We start from the raw sequence: 17,307 nt of genomic DNA on the forward strand, positions 1-17,307 counted from the left end.
GCAGTTTTACTGCTAAAAATTAAAATACATGTAGTATCTAGTCACAAAGGACACGTGCTAACATGTACACTCATTTGACCAGCACCTGAGACCACCTGGACCAAATAAGGGACTCAGCTGCAAATCTGTCTCTCAGTGTAGAAACTAATTTAGGGTTTTTTGCTTTATTGAGCCACTGTTTTTCATGCAACTTGGTGCAATTCCATGTTGACATCTAAGACCACCCTCCAATCAAATGCAGTTGTAATGGGAAGTGGGTTCCTTACTTATGAGCAGTATCTGACAGACTACAATATGATCCTGTAAGCCCTATTACTTGACAAAACTAATCTAAAACCATGCCTCCTACATTTTGTTATGATTTCTAGTGTTCAGTGACAGTTATGGATTACTTTCTGGAGATAAGTGAATGTTCTAGGTCCACAGCAATTAAAAAGGCTGGATGAAGTACGAGTCCTCAGGAAATATCCTCCAGCTCCAGTATCACCCATTAATTCATTCTAAAATTAGTGCAGTACAAAACCTCAGCATCCAACATTCCTTCTCCCTAACTATCTTTCTCCTTTTTCATTCATATTCAAAACCCAGTCAAGTCAAAGGAAAGTAGAAGTTCATATCTTGTAATGCTGAGTCCTTGAGCCCAGCACTGCCTGCTGGGCCCAGAATGAAGAGGGTTTCAGATACTTCACCTTCTGTGGTTATCATGCACTGTAGTGATCACAGTTCAAGCACAGAGCCTCACATAGGCAGATATACTGTTTTACAACTAAGGAACAATAACGAAGACTACATCTACAGCACAGGAACCGCTGAGAACTGCAACAAATACCAATACTTGCACACTCTGGTGAGCTCCTTGCTTTAGGAAACAGTGTGGCAAAATCCGGATATAGTAAATCAAGTCTCCTATCTTTGATCAGTACAGCTCCCTAACTGGATGAAGGCACTTGGCTATCACTTGACCTTGAGGCACACACTAGTTGTTCCCCACATCCAAAACCCTGAGAAAGCTTGTGCACAGTTACAATAAAATTTGTTTCTTATGTTTTTTTAAAATAAGATTTGGACTTCTGAATCAAATACACATCATCTGCATCACAGGTTGAATACAAAGCTCTTGAACACTTTGAGAACACTCACTTTGGTGAGCCCTATTAATTGGATTTGAAAGAGATTTCAAGTCAGCCAGCATTGGTCCATAAAAGAAGTTACTGTACATGACCTGGAAGTCCCTGAAAGAACTTGGTATAGGAATCTCAGAACAAGACTGTAGCCAGTGTCAGTTGTCACAGGTTGAATCGCTTGAAGTGGAGTTTAACAGCAGCTAAAAATGTATTTCTCAGCTTGAAATTATTTTTAAAGTTACATGTTTCTTAACAAAGGGATGCTTCGCTCTGTTCTGGTTTAAGCAAGAAAGCAAACAACTTGCAGTTTAGTCTCTTTTTCAAAGTTAAATAAATCAAACAGCTAAATGATTGCTGGATGTGTAGCTAAATACCACATTTGATCAACCTGTTTATATTTCACATTTACCTTGACTATGTGTGTCAAGTTGGTAACTCATTTTAGTGACAAAATTGAGCACCGCATGTACCATTGATCAACATGTTTTAGCATTTTCTGGAACTACCCGCTAGACCTGCTGTTCACAGAGAGGGGCTGGTGGGAGATGTGGTGGTTGGAGGCCGTCTGGGGCACAGTGACTGCGAAATGATAGAGTTTTCAGTACTCAGGGATGAAAAGAGGGCCATCAAAAAAACTTCTACCCTGGACATCCAGAGGGCAGATTTCAGCCTACTCAGAAGACTGGTTTAGAGGTTACCTTGGGAAACAGCCCTTGAAAACAAAGAGGTCCAGGAGGGATGGACATGCTTCAAGAAGGAAGTCTTGATAGCACAGGAGCAGGCTGTCCCAGTCTTCCGAAAGATGAGCCAGTAGGGAAGACGGCCAGCCTGGCTGAACAGGGAGATTTTGAAGGAAATTAGGGGAATAAAGAGAGCTTACCAATTACGGAAAAAAGGGCTGGCTACTCATGAAGAGTTTAGGAATATAGATAGGTCATGTAGAAAGAAAATTAGAGAGACAAAGGCAGAATTTGAACTCAATTGAGCCACTTCTACAAATACATCCATAGCCAAAGGAGGGGCAAGGAAAACATCCATTCTTTGTTGGACGGGGGGGAACATAGTCACTAAAGATGAGAAAAAGGCTGAGTTACTTAACACCTTCTTTGCCTCAGTTTCCAACAGTAAGACAGGTTGTCCTCAGGACAGCTGGCTTCCGGAATTGGTAGACAAAGACAGGAAGCTGAATAGCCCCCCTGTAATCCAGGAGAAAACAGCGACCTGCTGAGCCACTTGGATCCTCACAAGTCTAAGCAATCAGATGGGATCCATCCTAGGGTGATGAGGGACCTGGCGGAAGAGCTCCCAGGCTGCTCTCCATCATTTACCAACAGTCCTGGCTCACTGGGGAGGTCCCAGATGACTGGAAGTCGGCAAATGTCATGCTGATCCACAAAAAGGGCTGCAAAGAGGACCCAGGAAACTACAGGCCTGTCATCCTGACCTCGGTGCCTGGAGAGGTTATGGAGCAGATCACACGACACCTACAGGATGGACAAGGATCAGACCCAGCCAGCACGGGCTTAGGAAGGGCAGGTCCTGTCTGACCAACCTGATCTCCTTTTATGATCAGGTGACCCGCCTGGTGGATGAGGGGAAGGCTGTGGATGTGGTCTATCCGGACTTCAGCAAAGCCTTTGACACCGTCTCCCATAGCATTCTCCTGAAAAAGCTGGCAGCCCATGGCTTGGACAGGGACACTCTGTGCTGGGTCAGGAACTGGCTGGAGGGCCGAGCCCAGAGAGTGGTGGGGAGCGAGGCTGCATCCAGTTGGCGGTCGGTCACCAGTGGTGTCCCCCAGGGATCAGTGCTGGGCCCAGTTCTGTTTAATATCTTTATCGATGATTTAGATGAGGGGATTGAGTGTACCATTGGCAAATTTGCAGATGACACCAAGTTGAGGAGAGTGTGGATCAGCTGGAAGGCAGGAAGGTTCTTCAGAGGGATGTGGACAAGCTGTAGAGCTGATCTGATTCCAACGGGATGAGGTTCAACAAGGTCAAGTGCCGGGTCCTCCACTTCGGCCACAACAACCCCATGCAGCGCTACAGGCTGGGGATGGAGTGGCTGGAGAGTAGCCAGGCAGAAAGGGACCTGGGAGTTTGGATTGACAGGAAGCTGAACATGAGCCAGCAGTGTGCCCAGGTGGCCAAGAAGGCCAATGGCATCCTGGCCTGGATCAGGAACAGTGTGGCCAGCAGGACCAGGGAAGTGATTCTTCCCCTGTACTCAGCACTGGTGAAACCACACCTGGAGTGCTGTGTCTAGTTCTGGGCCCCTCAGTTCAGGAAGGATATTGAGGTGCTGGAGCAGGTCCAGAGAAGAGCAATGAGGCTGGTGAAGGGACTCAAGCACAAGTCCTGTGAGGAGCGACTGAGGGAGCTGGGGTTGTTCGGCCTGGGGAAGAGGAGGCTCAGGGGAGACCTCATCACTATCTACAACCACCTGAAAGGAGGTTGTAGCCAGGTGGGCATCGGTCTCTTCTCCCAGGCAACCAGCAGTAGGAAAAGAGGGTACAGTCTTAAGCCCTGCCAGGGGAGGTTTATGTTGGATATTAGGAAGAAATTTTTTACAGAGAGAGTAATCAGACATTGGAATGGGCTGCCCAGGTAGGCGGTGGAGTCACCATCCCTGGAGGTCTAAAGATGAGACTGGATGTGGCACTTAGTGCCATAACCTAGTAACCACAGCAGTGTTGGTTGAAGGGTTGGACTTGATGATCTCGGAAGTCGTTTCCAACCCAGCTGATTCTATGATTTTGATTTTTTTTGGTTTTACCCTCTTTAATTACTTGTCATTGCTTACAATTGCAATAGCATATGCAGCACCAAAAGAAGGGATACTCTGCTTTGCTAAACTTTTAAAAGATAAAAAATCAGCTAATACCCAATAGAGTTTACATTATAGACAGAAAAGAAAAAAAAAAGGATTGGAAAAGGAAATGAGTATAAAGTAGGCAAACTTCATATAAACAATACAATTTCCTATACTTCATTCTTGTGAGATTGTTTTCTGATTTTGCAAGAGATAATTTTTCTTAAAGTAAATGGAAACTTTAAAAAGAACTGTAAAACAAAAGCATAATAACTATCTTATTTTCTGGTCCTTTTTCTAAACTAGATATTTCAAATCTGTTTTGTGAAATGGCAAGTATTTTAAAGGCAGACTGTTCTTTCTGATGGACAAAGTACTTCTGAAAACCTTCCATCTTCAAATTCCTTTCAAAAGCTTGATGAAAGAAAACAATGCTGACATTTGTTTATTTCCAAGACATTTTTTTCATCTTGTGTCATAACGAGAACTCTAGGATACACATAGTTTTTCTTCACAGTTTTGTGTTCAGTATAATTCCAGAATGTTGAAACAAAAACAACAATAACAACGACAACAACAACAATAATAATAGATTAATGAATAAGCAACTATTTCTAAGAAACAAATATTTATTTTTTTTTTTTAATTTCACAGCAACACCCAGCGTGGTTTGTTCCTGTATGTGGAAAGTATATAACCTTTACCAGCCTCCCAGATCCAAAACTAAAATTAATGTATATATTAGCATGACTGAAATGAGAACACTGACATTTATAAACATAAAGTATGTCACCCAACTTGAGCCTCAAACTAGATTACTCATTTCAGTAATAATTTGTTTAAAAAGTTATTCTTTTATTACTGGACTGAAGCAAATTCAAGCGAGATTATGCTTCTCAAGGGAAAAGAAGCATTTGCTGAAACAAATGTATAACTTATCCGAGTATGCTGTAAAATCTGAAAATGTTTGTCCTTTGAGTCATATTAGCACAGTCCACAGATTTCCACAGTTCCTTCTCTAGCGCATGTATCACCTGCATACATGAGACTAATACCTGTTTTGTGATCCACTTAAGCTTTTCATTACTAGATTTTAGCTGCTCCTAAATTTGGCTGTGATGGTCCTATCTCTTATTAGACAATTTCAAGCCCTCTTTACTAACTCTGATTAACCTGAAGACTTTAACATGTTCTTATGACTTCAGATTTTGATTTTAAGCTTCATTTTTTTGACCTTTATGAGTCTCTGTGGTCTAGTTCTCCTACATCATAATAATTTATGGTTTTCTATATTCAGTGAAAATGCCTTCAGTCCTAACTCTCTGGTCACCCATTTTCGTGTATTAAGTGCACTTCAGCAAGAGATGCGTCTTTAAAATATTATCATGGTTTTCTCTCTTTGAAATATTTATATGCATCAAAAGATTTATCATTATTATTTTATAAAACGCTAGGTTGGAAATAATAGCAGGGAACTCAGTATACTACGTCCTGATAAAGATCCTGAAGTGTCTTGGCTAATATCTGCTATAAGACAGATAAAGCCAAGAAACCAACTGATGAGAAACATTCCAAAATTAAAACACAGGCAGTAGCCAGTAAAATATCAGTAAACGCATTAAAATATCACAGGCAGTAGCCACCTGCTGTGATATTACAGCCTAGGAGCAATATTATCAAACCAAAAGGAAGAAAAACTGTTCATTAAAAATTATGTGGTATAAATCATTAGGTGGACACAGAAGATAGCCATTAATATGGTAAATGCTGCAAAATGAGGACACCCAAATAGATTAGGATTGGCTATACTGCAGTTTCACAGCCTGGTTGCAGACTGGAAAACAGAAGAGGCAGGTTCTCCTAGGAAATTAAATCTGGTTCCCTAATACTTTTGGCAAACACGCTGTAAGACTGCCTTTCTTAAGCTGTATAAAAACAGTTGTTGCTGTTTTTCTCCCATGATTCCCTATTGAAAAACGGTTCTAAAACCAAAGAATCGGCATAGTTGAAAGGGGTCCCAAGACAGCATTTAGTCCACTCTGTACCTCTGATGCATCAAAAATTTCTTTTCATTTCAAGGTGAAATGAAGCCTAACATAGTTACTATCTTCTTGAATAATATGTTTGCCAGTCCTCTGTCCTCTAACTGTTTTTCTTTTCCACTTCACAGGCCACAGCTGAAGAGTGCCTATGGCAACTCATGCTGTTCAAACGTTGTGAAAGTTTTACAAAGTTCAACCTCACTGAAGAAGGAAAACAAGAAACCTGGAGAGTCACTTTATAGTTTAAAGCTACCATCTAACAGTTGAAAGCGAGAACTGGGCATTTTAAGTCTCTGACACTATTTTCAGCTATGCCTTTAATTCACTTGGTAAATGTTTGGCTCATAACATGTTTTACTCCAGACGAAATAAACAGTAGAAAAGGTAGATTACTTCCACTGTAACTCTTCCTGAGATTATTTAGCTTCCAAAGTAGTCAGAGATAGTCAGAATATAAGTTTTTTGAAATAAATCAAATTCACTAAATAAGCTGAGTATCACTACAACCAGTAAAGAATGGAAAACAGTTGTAATAAGACACATTAATTTCTCCTTTATTCACTATGGTAAAAATTCATAATTCTGTTTTGAAAGATACATACCTACAACAATAAAAACAAAAAAATGGTTGAAGTACACAAACATTTGATAAATAAAAAAGTTTCATATGCATGCTCCTCATTCATAGGATTTTATTAATATAAATATTTAATCCATTCAATAATTACAAGAAGGCATAAAAATATTTCTAATTGCTTTCTTACATTAATGAAATAAACTCTTAGAAGCAATGAAGTACTTTCTTCTCCAGGTACACTTAGCGACAAGGTCCTGCTATGGCTGCAAAACCTCTGAGTCAAGACAGACAACTCAAAAGTTCAAATTCACTGAAACTTGAACAGAACAGAGACTTTATACCCAAATCCTTTGTCTTGAAGAACACCGGGGTTTACAGAGGATTTCTACCCTGGATGGCTTTCCATTGGTGCCTAAGTTTTAGCAACACAGCTGTGTACTCCAAAGCTAAGGGATTTTTTTGAAACCGTCAACATAGTAGTTTTCTAATTAATAAGGAATCTTCAAAACATTTCCATAGCTGAACTGGTAACTATTCTGTGACACAGCAGGGAATGTGCTAAGACTATTAACAAATTACAAGGCCCAATAACACTGATCTCAAATCAGTTACAAAATAGGAAACTTTTGCACTTAAGGCTTTCCTACTTTCCTCATGGAGCTTTCCAAGAAAATTAGAGCTATGTATTTTTCATTTCAGACCATGGGAAGATTCTGTGCAAAGCAAAATACTGCTTTCTTTCAAAACATTCTTGTGGGATAAAGAGGGATGAGACAGAAAACCTTCATATTGTGCTGTTTTCTGTGCTTGTCAGGAAGGTTTGACAATAGTTCTAGACCATATGTCTGCTTTTTGTGTACCAGTAGGGGGAGACAATTATTTTGGAAAACCGGATATAATTCTAAGTTATTAGGTTAATTCTTAAAGTTCAGCTGAAATAAAAAACCAAACCTGTTGGATGTTTTCAATCTACTGAAAATGAAATTCTATCACTAGAGTAAATTTTAAAAAGAGAAAAAATCCTGGGAAAATGCACAAAAAGAAAAAGGTAATAAATTATCCTTTCTTTTGTATTTAATTACCGCTAGTCTAACAAATAGATATGATGTCACATATGATGACAACCTCAGAATTAAGCCTACTCTCTGAAATTAAGGCATGCAAAAATTGGTTTTATATGTGGAAAAAAAGTACTGTTCTTCTGCCTCTTTCATATCCTGAAACAAAACTGAGTACATGTTTCTCGGTGTGCAACGTTAAGCCTGGCCACTGAACATAAAAAGTCTCATTTTCCCTTTGAGCTGTGCTTATTCTTGTTCGCTGGTGAGACTAGCACCACCATCTGTCATTCACCAGCAGAATTTTTCTTCCACAGTTTTGGCCACTTCATATTTCCATCTAGGTGAATCCTAGTGACAGTCCAGAACTAGCTTTCAAATTATCGTGGAAGAGCACCCCAAGGTTCATCTTTTGACATGAACCTACACTTGCTAAGACTTTGCTTCAGCTTCTAACACTGAGGTTATCTTCCTAGCATGCTGGAGTGAACATCACCCTTCCCTCTACATGTCTCTACTGTTTGTCTTGCTTCACCCATATACTACTATGCATCATCCCATTCACCTTCAAGAAAACAATGTCCCATTTTGATGTTCCCATCACTCAAAACCTACCACCTATATTTGTTCAGATATAAGAAAAACTGCCTACAAGATTTCCCATATGTTTTTCTTAATAAATTGAGTATCCATAAAGCACATCCATTCATTAAAATCATTCCAGTGTAGCTTAAAAGCCTGACAGCTCTAGGCGGCTGCTGTGCTGATTACTATTGGTATCTAATCTTACCTTAACATTTTTCCAGTGCTTCCGTGTATTCACTGATTGGCTTCTTATGTATTTAGATGTGCAACCTATCTTTTCCTCTGCTGTACAGAACCTGACACAATGGAGTCCTGGGCTCATAGCTAGAGTTCCTATGTACTCTGGTCATAGAAAAAAAACCCACCATAAACCCACAAGGACACATCTGCACTAACCTTGCCTCAGGAAACTAATTTTCTAGATGACACTGTGAAAAAGCTGAATTATATATATTTCTGTTTGATAAATTATGTGTATTTTAGCACATCCAAGAAACACAGAGACAAAAATAGTCTGGTGACTACTTAGGGGTAGAGCTTATAGACATACACAGATGCTTTATCACTAATGCCCTATGGACATAGGGCATTAGTGATAGGACAAGAGGAAATGGCTTCAAGTTGTGCCAGATCAGGTTTAGATTTGACATTAGGAAAAATTCCTTCACTGAAAGGGTTGTCAAAGCACTGGAACAGGCTGTCCAGGGAAGTGGTGGAGTCACCATCCCTGGAGGTATTTAAAATACATGTAGATGTGGCACTTGGGGACACAGTTTAATGGTGGACTTGGCAGAACTGGGTTAATGGTTGGACTTGATGATCTCATAGGTCTTTTCCAACTTAAATGATTTTATAATTCTATGGCATAGAGACATCCATGGCATATGGCCATAGGTATGTGCTGATGGGAAGACTGAAAATTACTCACCACGCTGCAGCCAGGGCAGTCAAGACCATTTTCGCATGTCCTACGCCGTGCCTGGATCCCTCCTCCACACTGAGCAGTGCAGCGCTCCCATGGACCCCAGCTTGTCCAAAATACATGAGGGGGGCACAACAAGTGCTCATTGCAGTACCTGTGAGAAGAGACAAACAAGGAGGCAAAGAATCTATTTAGTATCAATACAAGACTTCCCTGAAAAGCCTCTCATTTGCATAATTCAGATAGATGTTTGTACAAGGAAGTATTCTATACAAAGGGCCTCTCGCTATTCATCAAGCACTGAACTAACAGTTGTCACACTACACAGTGTTTAAACATTTGAGGGTTTGTATTTTTTTTAGGCTGCAATTGCGTGGGTGAAGCATTTGTTTGCTTTATTCAGTGACTACACAATCCATGCAATGTAACCATGCTATTGTACTGCAAGCACGTAAGCAAGATTGAAAACTACTTTATTAAAACCAGTTGTGGCTATACATCTGGGGCAGTCAAACATTTAGGCAGGCAGTCTTTTATCAGTCTCCAGCTAAGAATTGATTAGGATCCATCTCTCTCATCTTCAGAGAGCTAAACTTGCTTTTTGCTTTCCACAGTGTCTCTGCTTTTATGGGCAAAATAAAAGTTAAAACATTGATTCTAGGCATAAAGAACTGTACTGTTTTCATAATGTTATTACTTTATCTTTTAAAAGGTGTTTTTAGCTATTATAATCCTTGAAGGATTTCCCAGTAGGCTACAAACTGATTCAGGGGCCTAGTAGGTTCTTGAGGGAGGCAGGAATATTTTAATATTGAGCTGTCATTATTGTAACAAGACATTCAGACATGTGGGAAGGTCTCAACTTTTAGTGAGCTTTTTCATTTATCGTAAAAACCAAAGATTTCTGATTTTTCGAGTGTGCCATCCAAAAACTCTAGCCACAGCATATGCTACTTTCTAAGGAACCTCTACACAGGTCTAAAGGATTTGGGCCACCAGCAAGTGCAATGAGGGGTCTCTAAGAGACTGAGCTCTTACTTCAGATGAAACAAAGCCACAGCAGATAGAAAACAGACAATCCTGAAGGTATGTTCTAATATTTTATGGATGAGTCTGGGTAGCTCTTGCTATAACTACTGACTGTTCTGAACAAATAAATCAATCTGTTACAGTATTTCCTCTGTTTTTACACCAGTTATCCAATATCCAATGTCTTCTTTTCCTTCTAACAAGTTTCCATCACTTTGCACTCTCCTGCAATGAAAACTGACTAATACTCCAGTTATTCATTTCTACAAAAAGAGAAATGACAGCATGAACAGTTGTCATTTATCGCATATGCTGGAGCCTGTGATTTAAACTTTGTCCCTAGGTCTGAGAAACTCCATCAAAATTTAAAGGTAGGAGTGGGGTAAATAGGGGAGTGAGAGTTTTCTGTTTCTGTATAGCTAAAAAAATTATTAACAGCTTGTGCTGACCTTTCCTCAGCAACCTGAGGAAAAAACTCCCCAACCCTCAATATTTATGAATCTGGTGTCTCAGAATTCTTCAGAGCGTGATTTGGGTAAATGCTTTTCAGCAGTAGCTTATACATAAACTACCTTTTTTTCCCCTTCTGCATTGTTCAGTATTTGCAGTTCACAGTTCACATTATCCCATCATTAAATTAGTATAGGAATGTTCTGCACCTGGATATTCTTTCCCTAAAACTCCAACAACTGAACACATTCTTTGTCACATGCAGTCATTTATGTGAATGTTTGTGACAGTTTGTCTCTGGGAGCATTTGTTGAGAGTATGTACTCATGTAACATCAGCATTTATTTAGTCAAATTAGTACATATTTTGCATAATTGCCTTAGTTCTTAATGAAGATGTGCTATGTTAATTTGGGACACACACAGCAGGGCAAAGTAAGTCTGCCATAAAGCTGAGAATTACTGATGTTCAGCTGTGCAAAAAGTAAAATTAAGGAACTCATCTTGCCTTAAAATATAGGCATGTACAGTGTAGCTGTCTAAAAATGAAGTAGTCATCTATACTTGAGCAACAGATCATGGAAAGAAACAGCCCTGCTAAAAATATTATTTATGTCACCCTATGTCTAATGTAGGTCATATAAATACATCCCTCAGTGTACAGATTTCTTTTCATTGACTATAAATGCTGCATGGGAAATGGACATCTAAGCTCCCATTACAGACAATGGAAATTTGGTCAATACAAACTATGGTGATTAGAATTATTAATTTGAAGAAATTTAGGAATATACAGCAGAAGGAGACAAATTACTGTTCTCCACAGCCTATATTGAGTAGATTTCTACAGACCATAATGAAAGTTCAGACAGCTCATGCACATATAAGCACTCACATTTATGAACACCTGAAGTTAGGTGTGACAGATCTTGCTTAGATGAGAGATGCCACAATGCAGTGCCTCTTTTAGTGCCTATGTGCCCTACCACCCACTCTCTCATTTAAGCAGGACACAGAAAAGAAACCTAATAGCTAACACAGTAAGCACTTCAAAGCCCTGGCAATTTTGTTAACCAAGACTATTCAAAGATGCAGACGAAAAAAGCTCTAAAATCTCTATGCAAACTACTTCAGTTTAGGAAACAATTTTTTAAAAAAGCCAACACCAGAAGTGTCAATTTTTCATTTTCTTCACAAAAAGAAAAAAACAAAACCCAACACAACATACAAGTAGAATCTAATTTTTATTTCAGCCAGCCAGCCAGCCAGCCTCTGAAAACATCAGGTATGTTTTCACAGCTAGAGACATCCCTGCAATTGATCTTTGAGAGCTGTGCTACAGCATGGGTCTTTGAGCCAAGTTTCATTATATCTGTTCTTGGCTGCATTTCAAGTCACTCAGCAGCCCTTTTTCCCTTTTGCTCTTTCTTCCCCTCTTAATTTTGTTCTCAGGATCCACTGGGCTAACATTTTACAGTAATTCAACAAAACATGCAAGAAACTTGAACCTGTGAAACCAGTGCCCTCTCCCCTAACTTAACTGCAATGAGGTCAGAAGGGAGAACAGCCTAGAGAAATGTGAGTTTTATATTATGACCCTTCATGTTTTCCCTTGCAGTGAACCCAAGTTCAAATGCCTTAATAAAGGAATTGTCATACTGGGGGAAGGGAGAACATCCTATGTCCAGTTTTCTCCACAGCTACTAGTTCCTACAGTAAATTTTACACCAGGTGATTTCAGTACAACTGGTATTACTATTCTTGTTCCTATAAAAATCTCAATCTTTAGTAAAACATCAATTTATGCAATTTATGTCAGTGTTGCCATGCAGCCCTGAGTACTACAGGCACGACAGTTAGAAATACATCCTTTTTATTCGACAGAGAGATGTTATTTAAACAAATACTTCTTTATTTTGAGTTATATTATACCACCACGTATTTAAGAAAAACAAACTAGCCTTCCCATTCCTATGAAACGTACTGTTACGTGGTGGGTAGTTGTGATTACCAGCTGGTGGCTTACTGGGAAGCACAGACAATACCGAGGCTGATGGGAATGTCAGATTTCTTTAGCTGAAGGCAGACACATGACACACACATGCCCTATGGGACTGAAATTTTTGAGTTGGCAGAAATACCTACCCAGGAGACTGTGGAAGGTGGCAGGAGCTGGGACATGTGGTGCCAGGGACTTTTGTGGAAGAGGAGGGAGCAGAGAAAGCAAGGAGGACTGGAGCTCCCACTTCCTAGCAGACAAGACGTCCATGGGACTGCAAGCAAGCCTAAGGCCCTGTGGTGTTTGATCTGCTCTGCTGAAGGGAACTGGGCTTGTTCACATTGCTCAGAAACAAGCAGTGCTACACAGAGCAGGGATTTGACTCTCAGCAGTTCCTCTTTCTCATGGAAACAAGCTCAAAAGCTGAATGTCTGCTGAGGATTGTGTACAAAAAAAGAAACGCGACAACATCTACTGCTTCTAACCTTCTCATACACCCCAAAATACGCAGGGCTTTCAGAGGTTTACTCCTCATCTGCAGCCAATTTATTTTTCTAATTGCCATTGTTTTTTTTCTTTCTATTTTTTCCTGTGTAATAAAAGATAAATACACCCACTGAAAGTAATTTTAATGTCCTCCATGTCTGCACAGATAGGAGGGAGACCAGTGAACTTAATGAGGTCATATCTACAGCATCTTCCACAGAAAGGACAAACATTCTCACTTCATGATAATGTCAAGACAGGATACTACAGACTCTGTATACTAAGATCTAGAGAGTTTTCCAGCAGTTTCAGTGAATATTTGTCATACAGGAAAAATCAGAAATTTTTAAGCCCCTAAGGATTTCATCAGGATGTCTTCCATCTGGAGTCTTGACTTCAAAATTATTTTCTGATTAGCAAATTTTCTTACAATGTTATTTTTACTCCCTCTCCATATTCTGTCTAAATGCACATCAGCTGCACTTTTAACCTATTTTTACAAGGGAAATTTGCATTGTAACATGAGTATTTGCTGCTATCTCTCAGCTGCTTTCCACCCCACAAACACCCCTCTAGCAGCAGATCATGCAACAGTTTAACCTATCTTCAGCACTTTAAATTGGTAAATATTGCCACTGATTTCAAGAGAATGACCAGCAAGCACAGAACTGCCTGATAGATTAGCCATGATAGGATCATGGCTTTCATGTGGTAGAACAAACATAACCTAAACAAACACTTAGCTCTTAACACTTGAGTAAATACTTTAAAGATGAATATATGCATTCACATCTGCAGGTGAATTTACCTCAGATACACACTGCCTTTTCTGTGTTTGCTTTCTAAGCAGTTATGTACTGGATTTCTACTGAAATCACTGTTTGCTGAAAAGCTGTTTTAGGGTTTGGCATGATGTTGGCTGTGGAAACTGAATCCTACCTTTATACCCCTGAACATGTGAACGTGATTAAAGTATGTGTGTTTATAAAGACAAATGCACACAATGTGTAAACCAACTAATTCAAATTTTTACTAAGACTGCACATATTTTCATTATAAATATGAGTTGGGTCATTAAGAAAGTAAAATGCTAGGATATTTAGAAGCATCGATTGATTTAAATGAGAAAATCTGAGAAGTTGTTTTTTGCACTTTGGATACAAAAACAGTAAATGTTTCTTAGGATTTACTGCATATGTAATATTTGTTCAGCCTGCCTAAATGTACTGGGTTCAATTCTCAAAGGAACTGTTTCCATTTGGTGCAGATGTAACTCCAATAGGAGCGAAATGGTCAATTAGGACTACTGCAAATACTGGCACTCCATTGCCCTCCCAGCTAAAAACTCACTACAATCTGTAAGAGCCGTGAGGACACTCATAAAGCCCTAATGGCCCCAGTCAGCTTCACCTGGAACCCCTGCCCACACCCATGGGCCAAGAAGCTCTATTCAACCTGATCCTAACCACAGCTTCTGCCTTAGCTTCCTACCTGGACCTCTCTCATTGCCATGATATCTATGATACATCTATTGCCATGATTACCTATGATACAGACTCTTGGTTGGATCTGGTCACAATCTCCAGGCTTGCCCTGCTCCCCTGCTGGGGGTGGTGGGCTGGGCCCTGGTTGGCAAGTTTCCCAGGACTCTCTGCTTTTTACAGCTCTGAAAAGATTTGTTCAAGTACTTGGCTTAATACTGACAAAAATCCTGGCAAATAACCGATGCCTCATTCCTCTAACTGTTTTACAAATTATTTGACAAAATTCCCGAACTTATCACACCCTCTGGAAAAAAAGCCCTACTTAAAATGTTATAAAAGTATCAGGACATAACAGAGATGATAAACAAAACTAGGATAGAGGGAGGAAGGTCAGCTGTGAGCAAGCTGTGAGTGAGAGGAAGGTGCAAGGCCTGTGAGAGTGAACAATGTTTCAAGGAGATAGGAAAGAGTGACAGAAGAACTATGAGAGAAACAGGCATCCTGCAGTAAACTCACAGGCACATACATCCCAGATTGCTGATGAACTAGACAAAGAAAGAAAGAAAGGACAAATAACCCACAGGCTACAAAAGCAAAGCAACATAAGCCTATTGTTCCTTCAGAATTGTTATATACCAAAATTCATTCCTTATTAGCTGCCATTATTTCAACTCATCATAAGTACTACTTTCCATTTTGTAACTACTTTTACAGTGCACCCATTGTCTTAACACTCAACATATTCTGCTGTAATTAAGAAAATATTTCCCCCAGTTTTCTTTATTTCTCTGAAAGTTCTTGTTGGACTTTTATTCCATGTGAAACTAAAATGAACAATGACTACTGACATCTACAGTCCATCACCAAAACGTCTATCTAAGCTAAACTACTTTTTTCTATATTTAGTCTCGTTGTGTCCTGCCCTGAACTGACCTCTCAGTCCAAGAAAATCAATAACTGTTATTCATGCTGGGACAGAGCTAAGTAACAGCAGATAGAGTCTACTTTGGTGGTGATGCCTTTTGGTTGAGCAACCTATTTTCAGAAAGTAATTTACAAAATAACAAAATGCTCTCCACTGTGATGAAATGACAAATATTCATGGCCCTAAAAAAGCAAGGAATGCTTATGTGTTCTGCAATACTGATCCTTTAAGAGTTAGAAAGACTGGTGATCCATTAATGCATAAATGTGTGATGCAACAATGCAATTCCTTCAATGAATCTCTTAATCTGAAGAAATGCCAAAGTTGATGTTCAATTAAATGCCTCACTGAAACTCATCATAAAGATTACTGAACTTTATTTTCATCCAACAGCAATATAGGATACTACATCATCCATACAAAAACATTGAAGTAAGCTCTAAGTGCATATTGAGAGGAATTGTATCCGCATACATCTCTTAGAACTGATGACTACAGGACTCCACATTCTTACACCAACACCAGTCTTCTGCTATCCAGACTTCTGGTATGCCTCTAGAAACAACATAATGCACACAAGAGTTGCAGTTTATCTTTATATATTCTAGCTTGATTTAAAGAAATACTTAATTACTATTAAAACTGCGAACACAAAAATTAGAGATGTTAGGGTGCATGTAAAAAGGAATGAAAGGCCTGAACTTGACATTTGGAGCTAGTGACAAAATACTTAATCTGGTGCTAAAGCAGTACATGATGAAATCAAAATCTGAGCTAACTTCATATGCTCAGGGGTTAATATATATACAAACAATTAAAAAAAAGCCCAAGCGTGAAACCTTACTAAAAGATATTTGAGTTCATGGTGTATTATATTTACTGAACAGAAAACAAAGCCCTTGAAACTTCCTTTCATGTTATAGAAATGCTTAATTCATCTATGACAGAAAAAAATGAACTCAAAGCATCAGTAACATAGTGCTGTGACCTTATTATATTTTGCTCTGAATTCTTGTCTTGAGGCTGGGCAAGTTACAATTCAAACAAGTGCAATCAATTTTCAAGGAGAATCAATTTTCAGGGTCTCAGGGGACAACAGCACGTTGCTTCAGCAGAAGCAACTGGCACTACCAGGAGCTCTCAGGTGGCTCAGAAGGGATGAAGCTAAGTGAAAAATGAAAGATCTGCTGCAGACCAACAGCCTTGTTAATAGGAATACTGCTACTGGACAGCAGTGAAGTTAAAGAGAGTGAAAGGAAGGGGAAGAGAAAACCAAGGCAAGTAAAAGAGAAAATGTCTTATGGAATACAACTGAGCAGAAGAAATTAAAACAGACAACAGAAGAAAGATAACTCACCTCTCCTCACGATTCTGTCCCACACAGACGCGTCCTCCATGGCGCGGGGTTGGATTGCTGCAGGAACGCTGACGAACTTGAAAGCCTATTCCACAAGTGGTACTACAAGGTGACCAAGATGTCCATGGTGTCCAGCCTCCATTTCTGGTAGAATAAAAAGCTCAGGCTCTGTCATCTGTTATACATAGCGAATGGCTGATTAGGTGTGATTGACAGCAGAATCTGGCCTATTAATATATCTGTAGAAGTCATTAATAGCGCATTGTGTTCCATTTCTTCAAGAATACTGAACCAAAATAAAGGTACTCTGATTATTCCATATTCTATGCTTTGTAATCAGCAACTGCTAAAATCACCCTGCCACACAAGAAGTACAAAGTTATGAAGCTATTTAGTTGCTTTTGGTCACTTTATTCTGGGTAAACTTCATATGCAAATTCTCATATCAAAGTTCTG

General features: G+C 39.4%; 1 protein-coding gene across 7 annotated transcripts in view; it reads right to left on the minus strand.

Moving 5' to 3' along the window:
- Positions 1–17,307, minus strand: part of SEMA5A (semaphorin 5A) — a 333,475-nt gene that overhangs the window by 67,932 nt on the left and 248,236 nt on the right. For all 7 annotated transcript variants that reach the window (XM_032697771.1, XM_032697806.1, XM_032697781.1 and 4 more), the window contains 2 exons: positions 16,852–16,995; positions 9,129–9,276 (listed from right to left, as the gene is read on the minus strand). In XM_032697771.1, the coding sequence (XP_032553662.1) occupies positions 9,129–9,276; positions 16,852–16,995 (292 nt within the window). The remainder of the gene's footprint in view (positions 1–9,128; positions 9,277–16,851; positions 16,996–17,307) is intronic.

This window comes from Chiroxiphia lanceolata, chromosome 1 (genome assembly GCF_009829145.1).
Source record: "Chiroxiphia lanceolata isolate bChiLan1 chromosome 1, bChiLan1.pri, whole genome shotgun sequence".
Classification (NCBI taxonomy): Eukaryota; Metazoa; Chordata; class Aves; order Passeriformes; family Pipridae; genus Chiroxiphia; species Chiroxiphia lanceolata.